Source organism: Hyla sarda, chromosome 8 (assembly GCF_029499605.1).
Source record: "Hyla sarda isolate aHylSar1 chromosome 8, aHylSar1.hap1, whole genome shotgun sequence".
Taxonomy (NCBI): Eukaryota; Metazoa; Chordata; class Amphibia; order Anura; family Hylidae; genus Hyla; species Hyla sarda.
In genome coordinates, this window is record NC_079196.1 from 171,219,407 (window position 1) to 171,232,590 (window position 13,184).

Below are 13,184 nucleotides of genomic sequence, written 5' to 3' on the forward strand. Positions count from 1 at the left end.
AACCCAGCCTTAGTGTTCTTTCCAAACAAAGACAGAACTTTATTCCACTGAAAAGTTACCATGGGTTAATTTAGGACAACAAAATCTGGGAAATATTTTGCACATATTGGGCCTCATTTACTAAGCTGAAACCGACCAGTTTTTGTCAGGGTATTTTGGCGCAGAGTGTCTGCGACATGTCTGCACTAGTCTGCGCCAGTGTGCAAAAGTGTGCGCCAGGAAAATCTGACAAACCTGACATTGCACAGTAAAAATACGAAAAGGGGTGTGGTATGTTGCAAAGGGGGGGTGGCCAACCCAGAAAGGGGTGTGGTTTCACAACCCAACCTATTTACTATTGAATTCACAGAAAAACGAGTGGATAAATGGCTGGAAATATCGACCTACAAAAAGCTGGTCAGAAAATTTTCCTGACTTTTCCCCGTAGTAAATAGAGAGGAATCCTGCATGTCTGAAACAACATTTCCCACTAGTAAAAGCCCGACACTCTTAGTAAATGAGGCCGATTATGTTTATGGTGAACCGTGTCCTATCTCTGTACTTTTAATTTCAAATTACATTATTTTATGTTAAAGGGGTACTCCACTCCCCAGCGTTCGGAACATTTAGTTCCATATGCTGGGTGTGTGCTTCGGGGTTGCCACGCCCCCTTGTGATGTCACGTCCCACCCCGTGATGTCACGCCCCCTCCCACAGACTTACATTGAGGGGGTGGGGCATGACATCACAAGGGGGCGTGGTGACCCCCAAAGTCCGCAACCCTGCATTCGGAACTAAATGTTCCGAACACTGGGGAGTGGAGTACCCCTTTAAGACTAATTACCTAATACAAAAAGCATGGTGAAGATACTGTGAATGTTAGGTTTTTGAATGTTTTTTTGTTAGGTAATTATTTTATTTTTAATAATTCTAGACTGGATATTAGGCCCTGTTCGCATTGTCATACAGATTTCAAGCCTACACATTTTGGTTTTCATTGACAAACAGAAACTGCAAACACAAATAGAAATAGATAAAGAGATAAACCTCCCATATTATCAGTCCTCTACAATGTGGACAGAGCTTTAGGGTGCGTTTACACGGAGTAAATGAAGAGTAATTCACGCTGAAAAATTTGCGGGAAATTTGCGCGCAATTCATGCGGAATTTGCGTGGAATTGCACGCGGAATTGCGAGCGGAATTGCGCGTGGAGGAGAAAGAAGTTAAGGGTTTTTGAGCCATTTCCGTGCAAATTGAGCAGGAATTACACGCAAATTGCGCACAAATTGTCCGCGAGTTCCGCGTGAAAACAAATTAATTGATTTAATTAATTAATTCATTGATTTCTGCTAGCGGATTCCGCTTGAAGAATGAACATGTTCTTTCTTCAAGCGGAACGGAATTCAGCATCGGAATTCTGCTAGCAGAATTTCCGCAGTGTGAACAGGACAGCAGAAAAAAACATTAAAGTCAATGGGCAGAGGAGAGGTGCATTAATTTGTAGCGGAGAATTCAAGAGGAATTACCCGAGTAAATTCCTCTTGAATTACTCCGTGTGAACGCACCCTTACAGTGTGTTTATAGTTATACAATACAATTACAGAGATAGAACATTTTGTAAGATTGTAATGTTTGTCTTTGTATTATAGATGCTGTCTGACTCCATCCTGATCGTCCTGCCCTCTCACTTCCCGGCTGACTTTGATGCTGCCACCCGTTGCTGCTGTTGACAAGTTCCTTGCAGCAGTTATCAATACAAAATATCAGACTTAATATTATAAGCCTCCAAGGTATTTGACATAATACAAGACACAGATGTCTAATATGGGTAATCACATAGCACCATTTTTCTTTGTAAGGGTATGTTCTCACGGCAAAAGGTCTGTTCCCGGGGGGCGCTGGCAGAACCTGCCGGCACTGAGACCTCTCGGAAATGTGGATTCCAAAGAAAAAATTCACACATTACTTCTTTTTGCAGAGGCTGGAATCAGAATTTCCGCGGCAGATGTTTCGGCCGCAGAAATTCCATTGTGTGCCTGATGCAGCAAAATCCCATTGAAAATAGTGGAAATTCGCCCGTGTGAACATACCTTAAAGGACAACTGCAGCGCAATATACACTTATCCCCTATCTACAACATAGGGGATAAGTGTTTGATCGCGGGGGTCCGCCCGCTGGGTCCCCCCTCGATCTCCCTAACGGGGCGCCGCCATTAGCGCTCATGGTGACGTAGCGTCGACCTAGAGGTCGACGGTGACACCCCATCTCCTCCCCGTCCCCATACAGTTCTATGGAGAAGACGGGGAGGCACGAACGCTGCCTCCCCGCCTTTCCCATAGAGATGTATGGAGGAGGCGTGCCGGCTGCAACGTCATGCTGCGGCTGGCACGCCCCCTGCACGGCACAGCCGCGGCCGCGTACAGGAGATCACAAGGGGTCCCAGCTGTCGGACCCCCCGCGATCAAACACTTATCCCCTATCCTATGGATAGGAGATAAGTGTTAATCACGCTGCAGATGTCCCTTAATGCTCTATTCACAGTTCTTTGTTAATACATTCAGCACACATACCAAACCTATCCATAGGCCCCAAAAGCTAAAAGTTAGCTTCAGTTGTGTTCACTGTAGGTCTTCCTCTTTGAGCTAAATACTCGGGCTATGACCTTTTTATTCTGAAAATAGTCAAACCTCCGCAAATGGCATATCTAATAGTAGAAAAGGCATTTACATAAATTCTTCCAAGAATGTATTTGAAACATTGTATTATAAAAATAAATAAAGGGAAAAGGGCAACAATGAGAAATTAGACATATCTGAGCAGTGGACATGATGGCTTGTTTAGAGTTTATTAAATATGATAAGTGATCAATACTATAAATGTTCTGACCTGTTTCAATATAGGAGGTTACGTTACCATTTATGTTTGCACCTCCCCTACCAAAGGGGTGTGGCTTCCATATAAAAGGGGTGTGGCTTCCATATAAAAGGGGTGTGGTTTAAATGTAGTGGATGTTTTGTCACATTATTGAAACTTTGTAAAAAGTAGCTATATTTTTGCACAACTTCACCTCATAGGTGCATTGTAAAAAAAAAAAAAAAAAATCAACTCCCAGTATGCCCGGACAGCTGTTGGCAGGAGCCAATGGGGCAGTGGGGCTAGGAGGACAATTGATGAAGGGGGAAAGAGGGGGTTAGTGATTGGATGGGGGGAAAGGGAAGTGAAGGAAGAAGACAGGGAGAGGTTATCTAAAGTGGTTGAGGCCCTTTTGTGGTGTACCAGCCATGTTAAGAACCTGCCACCCTCCCTCCCTTGTTGGTTCAGAGTGTTACCGGACTGTTCTGGGGGGAGTTGTTTTTGGTCATGATGTGAAGGTGGTAGTATTCCTTGTTGTGGCAGCCTTTTAGGTAGGTGGGGGGAATCCTTAGGGTATGTCCATACGGCAGAAATTCCATGCAGAATTTCGCAGAAGAATTCCACTGGAAATTTCGCTGCAATTTACTGCAAATTGATTTAAATGGAATTCCGCAGTCCCATTAAGACAGCAGCATGTCCGCAGCCGGCATTCCACCATGGAAATTCTGCTTTCCACATTCCGTCAAAATGTAACACTAGTCTTATATGTTGCAGAAGTCCTCTGTGGAATCCCATTGAAATCTATGGGGCTTGAATTTCACAGAATTCTGTGTTTAGATAACATAGAACTCCACCACAATTTCGAGGTTTGCTGAACAGAATTTCTGTGAAATTGTGGACATTTCACTATGTGAATATATCCTTAGGCTATGTTCACCTGGTGGAATGTCCACAAAGAAAATTTCCGTGCAGACATTCCACAGACAGCGGAGCGCCGGTAGAACATGCCAATGCTAGGACCGCTCAGAAATGTGCCGTCTCATAGACAGAAATGCATTTCCTAGAGGAATCCGCAAAAACATTGAATAGTTCAGTTCAGTCAGGATTTCCATGGTAGATGTTGCAGCCGTGGAAATTCTGCAGTGCAAACAGAGAAGCAGGATTCCATTGAAATCAATGGGACTCTGCTGCTACGGAATGTCTGTGCGGAATATTCATGCGGAAATCCACACGAACATTCTGCCATGTGAACATACGTTTGGGGTTGGTAATGGAAAAGGTGATGAAATGGTGGAGAGGGGAACGAATTAAAGGTTCTGGACTACCTGGTTTGGTGATCAATAGGTTTTGGTGCTGGTGGTTTCTGGTTCGTTGGCCTGCCTCTGGGCCAGTGGGTATTGGCTTGAGACAAAATAACCTGCTGGTGTGGAGAGTGAGACTGCCAGCAACCTGGTAGGCTTTGAGAACTTTCTTCTGGGTTGTTGTAGAATGAAAGTACAGATGTTAAATGTGGGGAATTTCGCGATCATGAGGTTTTCTACAATGTGTTTATATAATGTTATGTAATAAAATGGCTGCTGTGGCCATTAAATCCACTTCAGTGAGTATGTTGTTATTTACTTATGGACTTAAAGGGGTACTCCGGTGGAAAAATTTTTCAAATCAACTGGTGCCAGAAAGTTAAACAGATTTGTAAATTACTTCTAATTAAAAATCTTAACCCTTCCAGTACTTATCAGCTGCTGTATACTACAGAAATACTACAGAGAAAGTTTTTTCCAGTCTGACCACAGTGCTCTCTGCTGACACCTCTGTCCATGTCAGGAACTGTCCAGAGCAGGAGAGTTTTTTTTATGGGGATATGCTTCTAATCTGGACAGTTCCTGACATGGACAGAGGTGTCAATAGAGAGTACTGTTATCTGACTGGAAAGAGCTGCTCAATTTTCTCTGTAGTATATAGCAGCTGATAAGTTCTGGAAGGGTTAAGATTGGTGCCAGAAATCTGTTTAACTTTTTGGCACAAATTGATTTGAAAACATTTGTTTTCCACTTGTTTCCACCGGAGTTCCCCTTTACCAGTACCCTTTCAATGAAGAATTTAGTATGTGTGGGTGCATTATTGTATTGCATGAGACCAAGTAAGGCTGGGGTCACACTGCATTTAACCAATCTGTTGGTGTTATATGTCTGTATAATGTCCAAAAAGAATGTTAAAGGGGTACTCTGCTGTAAAACATTTTTTTTTCTTTTTTTTATCAACTGGTGCCAGATAGTTAAAAAGATTTGTAAATTACTTTATTTAAAATAAAATTTATTTAAAAATCTTAATCTTTCCAGTACTTATCAGCTGTTATATGCTCCAGAGGAATTTCTTTTCTTTTTAAATTTCTTTTCTGTCTGACCACAGTGCTCTCTGCTGACACCTCTTTCTGTCTCAGAAACTGAGCAGGATAGGTCTGCTATGGGTTTTTGCTCCTGCTCTTGGCAGTTCCTGAGACAGAGGTGTCAGCAGAGAGCACTGTGGTCAGATAGAAAAAAAACTTCCTGTGGAGCATACAGCAGCTGATAAGTACTAGAAGGGTTAAACATTTTAAAAATAAGTAATTTTATAATTTTTTTTACTTTCTGGCACCAGTTGATTTAAAATAATTTTTTTCCAGCGGAGTACCCCTTTAACTTATATTTAGATGCATACCATTGTATTTTTTTTGGCTTACAGCTGCCACGTGAAATTGTGCACATGGGCCAAAGTACGCAAATCACCTTTGAAAAGTCAATTTCAGTTCAGTGGTAACAAATTTATCAAGTGGGAATGTCGCACAAAAGTCACAAACCCCTCCAAGACACTGCTAATCTACACCAGAGCAGACATTGCTTACAAAAATGACATGTTTGAAAAGTACACGTTTTGGCGCAACGGGTTTGAAAGTCACATAAAAAGTCAGAGTAGAACTCTTTCCCCCTACTGAAGTAAAAAATGTGTACCGGCACCATCTTTATCACATGCCCTGAACCATTTAATACATTTGGCGCAACTACACATTTCCACCACACAAATTAAAAGGTATAAAAAATTTCCTAAACATGTATTAAGCCTGGTATTCTGGGCTTTAAAATTCTGGCATAACAAGAAGCCATAGGCTGTGTTTACACTATGTTCACCCAGTCTGTTGGTGGTATATGTCAGTATCCTGTCAAAAAGGGATGTCAACATTCTCCACAAAGTACTGGCACTAGTCTTTGCTTGATCCCTTAAAGGGGTTATCCAGGAAAAAACTTTTTTTTATATATATCAACTGGCTCCAGAAAGTTAAACAGATTTGTAAATTACTTCTATTAAAAAATCTTAATCCTTTCAGTACTTATGAGCTTCTGAAGTTTAGGTTGTTCTTTTCTGTCTAAGTAATCTCTGATGACACGTGTCTCGGGAACCGCCCAGTTTAGAAGAGGTTTGCTATGGGAATTTGCTTCTAAACTGGGCGTTTCCCGAGACACATGTCATCAGAGAGGACTTAGACAGAAAAGAACAACCTTAACTTCAGAAGCTCATAAGTACTGAAAGGATTAAGATTTTTTAATAGAAGTAATTTACAAATCTGTTTAACTTTCTGGAACCAGTTGATATATAAAAAAAAGTTTTTTCCTGGAATACCCCTTTAAGGACACAGCCCATTTTTGCCTAAAGGACAAAGCCAATTTTATTTTTGCATTTTCGTTTTTTTCCTCCTCGCCCTCTAGGAGCCATAACACTTTAAAATTCCCATTCACAGACTCATATGAGGGGTTGTTTTTTCGCGGCTAATAACACTTTGGAATGACATCACAAATTTTACCATAAAATGCATAAAAAAGCTAAAACATTTGTGTATGGAAATAAAAATAAAAAACTGGTAATTTTTGAGGGTTTTGTTTTTACTCCATACACTTTATGGTAAAAATGACATGTTTTCTTTATTCTATGGGTCAATATGTTTAAAATGAAAAAATCTCCCGCTGATGCCCACCATTAGAACAGTCTGAAGGGTTAATGGCGGGCATCAGCGGGATTGCTGATGTCTGCCATTACTAGTGGGTCCCTGGCGGCTGATAGCAGCTGGTGCCCGCCATTCATAATGTGAGGATTGCTCCTGGGCTCACTTCATGTACAGGGCGTAATTGTATGTCCTGGTGTGTTAAGTACCAGGGAATCAGGACCTACATTTACGTCCAATGTAGTAATAGGTTAAAGAGGATATCTAACATTAGCAAACAGAGCTGATTTCTACAAAAAGAAAACACCACATTTGTCTGCAGGTTGGGTGTGGTTTTACAGCTCAGTTCCATTGAAGTGAAAGGAGCTAAGTTGTAATACAGCTGCATACAGGTGTGGTGCTCTTTTTCAAAGAAATTAGCTCTGTTTTCCTCTTATTGGATATTGGATATTCTTTAAGTTACTGTTAGGGAATTTGTTTTGAGATAAAGACAAAAAGCTGATTTGCTATTCATTCCCACCAATCTCCAGCGCTGACCACTGCACATATTTATACATGAGCTGCACTTTTCCTCATTCTACACTTTTGGGTGTATCTCCTTAATGACCAATTATGGTGGACAAGCGTCCATTTCTGCTGACCCTTCCTATATAAAATCCAAGTGAACTGAGACACATCACAAACCTCTCAGATCATTCCCTGCACCTTACTGCAACAATACACAACAAAATGACTTTCTCTGACGCTGAGAAGGCTGCCATTGTGTCCATCTTGGACAAAGCCTCCGGAAATGTCAGCGCTCTCGGTGCTGAAACTTTGGAAAGGTAATGATTTTATTTATTAGAACTGTGTTATGTCTTAGACTTTTTGAGAATCATCTACCTCACAGAAATGTTTGTTAGATCTGCTGGGGTCTCATCCCATAAATTAGGCTTGATTCTGCTTTCTATAGGTGCATGTTGAATGTCCATTTATAGTTTGCTATAATGCTTATCTATTTGTAATTTATCCTAGAATGTTCCTGGGCTTCCCCCAGACCAAGACTTACTTCAACCACTTTGACCTGAGCCATGGATCTACTGATGTTCAGACTCATGGCGGCAAGGTCTTGGGTGCTCTTGTACAGGCTGCCAAACATCTAGACAACTTGGAGGAATCCCTGTCCAAGCTGAGTGACCTGCATGCCTACAACCTGAGAGTGGACCCCGGAAACTTCCATGTAAGGCTCATAAATTCTGTTTGTTAAATCCTTTTAAATGTCTTTTAAAAGCTTTATAAACAATAAATGGAGTAGTGTCAAGCATGTACAAACTCATTGACCTACTCATAACAAACACTCAGGGCCCTGTTTTAGAGTTCACGAGGGTCCTAGAGGTCAGATCCTTCACTTATCTCCTATCTTGTTTTTTAAAGAGAATTCACCTTTAAAGATTGAAACTACTGAAAATATGCCGTAATAGTTACATGAATGTCATTTACAGACAGCTGGATAAACAGAACAATCATTTTTACTCTGAAAGTTCTTCATTCTTCTTCCTTATAGCAAGCACACAGTATTATCATGTCATTTGTACGTGCCATGAGAAAGTTACCAAAATCTATTGAAAATGTTTCACATTTGATCTGTTGGGGTCGGTGCCGAGACCCCACCTATTATTAGAACGAGCATGAAGAAGGGTGCAATAGTACTCCTCACTCCCTGGCTGCTTCACTAGATGGCCCCTTAGATTTATAATGACTGTCTTTTTATTACAGATGCTGTCTCATTCCATCCTGGTCGTCCTGGCATCTCACTTCCCGGCTGACTTTGATGCTGCCACCCATGCCGCTCTTGACAAGTTCCTTTCAGTGGTGTCTCACATCCTCACCTCCAAATACAGATAAATGGAACAATCTTGAAATTGTAATATTAAATTTGAAATAAAATATCTCACATTTTTTTTTCAACTAAAGCCTCTGCTTTGCATTTGTATTATTACCTATATTCTTGTATGCTTCACAGAAGGGGTATAACAACTTAAAACTTAACATTTAATGTGCTATTTAAAAGACAGGACCCCACTGACAACAATACAACAGAAAAAGTAGTCACACCGGACCCAGAGACCATAGATTGTGAACAGCAGTCTGAGTCAGTCACAAAGGCCAAGGTAATGGTCAGGGAGTGATAGGGGATGAGCAATGAGAGGCCAGGGTGGGTAGGGCTGTGGCCCTAATATACCCTATCAGGGAGATGTCGTGCCACTATCCCTGCTCGCTCAGGGAACTGTCGGGGCACTCGTCCTAGAAAGGACGACCCCTGCCCCGGTCTACCCCTTTGTCAATCCCTCTTTCTGAGCGGAAAACAGACGCCATAGCTGTGCATTCTGCCACTACAGATGCCAGCATCTCGCAGACAGCCACTGTGGGTCACATGAGCCAATACCCAGGAGCAGGGCTCTGCTCTGGGTCATTAGCACATCGCTACTCCCTGCACTATAACTTGTTATTGAGGGGTGCCTAAACGGATGGGATGTGATTGCGGTGTTGTTTCATTTGTTTACTCCATTTGGTGCACGTTATTGTAACTGTTGCACCTTTTTGGCCTCGGCTTTTATTTTACACTCTGTGTCATTAAGTTGTAGTTTATATTTGTGACATTGGTTGTTTATGCTCTGTAGCCCCTGACGAACCCAGTGACCTGGGGGAAACGCGTTGGGCGGGCGGGCTGAATGTTCTTTAGCACAGGGATTGACAAAGGGGTAGACCGGGGCAGGGGTCGTCCTTTCTAGGACGAGTGCCCCGACAGTTCCCTGAGCGAGCAGGGATAGTGGCACGACATCTCCCTGATAGGGTATATTAGGGCCACAGCCCTACCCACCCTGGTCTCTCATTGCTCATCCCCTATCACTCCCTGACCATTACCTTGGCCTTTGTGACTGACTCAGACTGCTGTTCACAATCTATGGTCTCTGGGTCCGGTGTGACTACTTTTTCTGTTGTATTGTTGTCAGTGGGGTCCTGTCTTTTAAATAGCACATTAAATGTTAAGTTTTAAGTTGTCATACCCCTTCTGTGAAGCATATTTTGAAACTGGGTATTTACTACAGAATTCTGTGATTTACTATATTCTTGTAATTTAATCATTATAAAGGGCATTTTCTGGTGCTCCATCTGGCTTTATATTTAATGTAAACTTCCTAGGATATGACCTAAACTTTATATATTAATGCATAGAGAATAGAGCAGGGATATAGAAGTGCTGTTCTATTATCCATACAGATATGTCTAATACATACCCGCATATAATCATTTACACAGGCATCAAGTCCTAGGGAAAAAAAAGTGTGGGAACTCACCCAAGATTTCCACTCAAGGGCTGGTCCTGTAGAACTCCTGCTAATGGGAACGGTGTTCCTGCTGTGAAAAAAGTGTGGGAACTCAGTTCCCAATGCGTTCCTGCAAGACTTGAGCCCTCCTTTTACAACAGATGAAAGCCAAATCCTATATTTCCAAGACAAATTTCATTTAGATGTGGGGTTCAAAGCAAAGATTAAAATGTGGCTCCCAAAAGGTGGTTGACACCACTGCACATCTACCCATGTTGGACAAGACAAGTAGGTGCCTTTTTTTCCCCTCATCTTCTTTCTATGATATGTGGGAGGATCCTGGACTTTTCTAACCTAGAATGTCTTGTTGAAAGAAGGAAAAAGACGAAAAGTATCCCTCTCTAGGCGCTGCTTTTCCCAATGGATTCACATAGTCAAAATTGTCTGGAAAAATGTTCTTTATTGACCAATGACGCATTTTGGGTTTCACCCTTCCTTTGGATTGGATTAATTATACAAACAAACATGCAGGGTACATATACACAAAAAAACGCCAAACATTTGGCAGGTGAGATTTAAAAAAGGGGGAGAAGTTTGTGCTCAGGTGTAGTCACATGATAGAGACCACATACAGATAAAACATCTGTTAGATTGCAGGAAGAACAAAAGATAAATAAAATCTTTGTAGAATTGGACATTCAGGTTAGAAAGAGGTTGGTTCCTAAGTATAATTTAAACAGTAACTTAAACAGCAACTTATTAGTTTTTTGTAATTTGTAAACTATGTTGAAAGTTAGGCTTGCACCGCACATGAATAAAGATGTAGCGGATATCAAGATGCTTCACGCAACCAAGAGCAAGGCTTGCGGGGCACGTAGAGGATGAGATGGTTGTTCTCCAGAATGTGAGTTTGCGGAACTCGGCTTTCCCAAGGACAGAATACACTGTGATAGAGAATACGTAAAATGAATAGCATATACAGAACATACATAAAGGATTTCGGGGAATGTGATAGATATGGTACACGGCACATCACTCCTGAGGAAGTCACCTGAGAGTGACAAAACGCGTGGGGTTCCGGTCTCCCCCCTGCCCTGCTATCATCTTCACCATTGCTCCTCCGTCTGTGGTTTGCTTGTCTATTTATGTTTCATTATTTGCATTAATTATGTATTATTCCACTGACTATGACTATTTTTGCATGTGGCTTACGTTTTTTAGATTTTGGAGCACTAGTTGTATTGCTGTATTGTACTCAGAGCAGAGTTGGGGTTAGGGGGTTCATGGCCCCTCCCCTAGTGGTTTTGTCAGGCTCAATATTGAGCCTTTTTAATTGTTTTTAGATGTTTGTGTATCCCTTGTTTATATGTGGTTTCCATAATAAAGTTTATTTATCATCTACATATGCTTTGGGTGTGCACTATATGCAGCAAACTCTTTTTCTGATATGTACTAGATATGGTACAAGGGACAATATTTGCATACTGGATATTAATAGGTATCGGACAAAGCCGATAATGTTAAGAATATATTGTCCCGTGAACCATATCTATCGCTTTCCCCGGAAATCCTTTATGTATGTTCTGTAAAATAAAAACATAGCCATCACCAGTAGTGCTCATGCTTTCCTTTCATCTGCCACATCAGCTCCTGAGGCTATTCTATTCTCAATGACTACCAAACACCAGAAAAAGGCATACTGGCTGTCATTAAGAGTTTTAAAAAAAAATACTGTAACTGGTTTCACTATATTTTGCAGCCCATTAATTTTTTCCCAAGGCTCATAAGTGAGCTGTAGTTTTTATTGACACTATTCTGGTGTATATAGACTTTTTCATTGCTTCTAAATCCAAGTTTTTTGTTAAGATGATTATAAAATATGGCAGCTAAAAGGAGAAAAAGAGAAAGTTCTAAACATCTTTTTCTTGGTGAGAATTTCTATATATGCACCAGATTTTGGGTGAATTTATTAGTAAATCGGTCAGGTTGTTCTGAATCATGAAGCCAAGTCCCTGTTTTAGGTTTTCTAGTGATTGTGTAGTGGAAGTCGAGATGTTTTTTTTGTTTGCACAAATTCTGGCGTAGACACAATTGTGGTGCATATCCCGATAGAAAACATTTGGGAAAACAATAGTAAATCATAGCCTATTGGGAAGAGATATCAAAATCTGTCCAAGGGAAAAGTTGACTTATTGTCCATAGCAACCAATCAGGTCGCTTCTTTCATTTTTAAAAAGGCCTCTAAAAAAATTAAAAGAAATCTGATTGGTTGCTATGGGCTACTGGTCCACTTTTTCTCTGCAAAAGTTTTGATATCACCCCCGTATGTTTATAATTCATATGATCTCCAAATAGCATTCAGCACTAATGTGAGCTATTATAAGTCGCATACGTTTTTATTTTGTACAGTTACTTACATCATTTTTATGGTACTGTATAACTAATTTTTAAAGTAATAACTTCCAAAGTCATAGACGGCAGTTTCAATCAAATTTCCTAAGATATGAAAGATGGCATCCTCTCCACACATGTGACCTGGGGAAATTGATACTCTCTGCTTATAAGGAAAATGGACATCCCAAATACATTTTATATTGATTGACATATACAATAAGGACTAGAAATATACATGTATGAAGGATATAGGCCATACACATGCCCAGATATTACACACTACATCTCGGCAATTATTGAAGAAAATTAAGTTGTCCCTACCAAGGACTGAGGTGCCTTATAAAACATAACTTTTAATTATATTGGTTAAAATATTGGTCCAACAACAATCAATATGATAGAAAAAGAAAAATGGATTAATAAAAAGGTCGTGCGTTTACACGTAACCTGCGACCTTTGAGAGATATTCAAGCAAATGACGCGGAAAAAATATTTCAGCAGTAATTATTACACCATCACCATTCTGTGATTGTATGCTCCTTAGTAGAAGATATTATCACTTTCATATAGTATAAACAACAATTCCCTTGTTTACCTGAAACGCAGATACTCCGGACACCGCTCCGGCAATCGCTGCCACTGCAGCGATACATGCATACTTCATTCTGAACGGCTG

The 13,184-nt window shown here is 40.8% G+C and overlaps 2 protein-coding genes across 2 annotated transcripts in view; one reads left to right on the forward strand and one right to left on the reverse strand.

The window, feature by feature from the left end:
- The window catches only part of LOC130284297 (hemoglobin subunit alpha-5-like), a 65,504-nt gene extending 52,320 nt beyond the window's left edge, over positions 1-13,184 (reverse strand). The window contains exon 1 of the mRNA XM_056534524.1: positions 13,104-13,184. Coding sequence (XP_056390499.1) covers positions 13,104-13,165 — 62 coding nt within the window. The 5' untranslated portion in view covers positions 13,166-13,184. The remainder of the gene's footprint in view (positions 1-13,103) is intronic.
- LOC130284300 (hemoglobin subunit alpha-3-like) lies at positions 1,632-8,690 on the forward strand. Its single transcript, XM_056534527.1, has 3 exons — positions 1,632-1,770; positions 7,821-8,025; positions 8,562-8,690. The coding sequence occupies exons 2-3, from the start codon at positions 7,822-7,824 to the stop codon at positions 8,688-8,690; spliced, it is 333 nt and encodes a 110-aa protein (XP_056390502.1). The 5' UTR covers positions 1,632-1,770; position 7,821.

What these genes read in the sequence shown, in the direction of transcription:
- LOC130284300 (XM_056534527.1), top strand. Translation starts at nt 7,822, where the DNA reads ATGTTCCTGGGCTTCCCCCAGACCAAGACTTACTTCAACCACTTTGAC. An exon ending in TGGACCCCGGAAACTTCCAT is followed by an intron (nt 8,026 to 8,561) that starts GTAAGGCTCATA and finishes TTTTTATTACAG; the next exon opens with ATGCTGTCTCATTCCATCCT.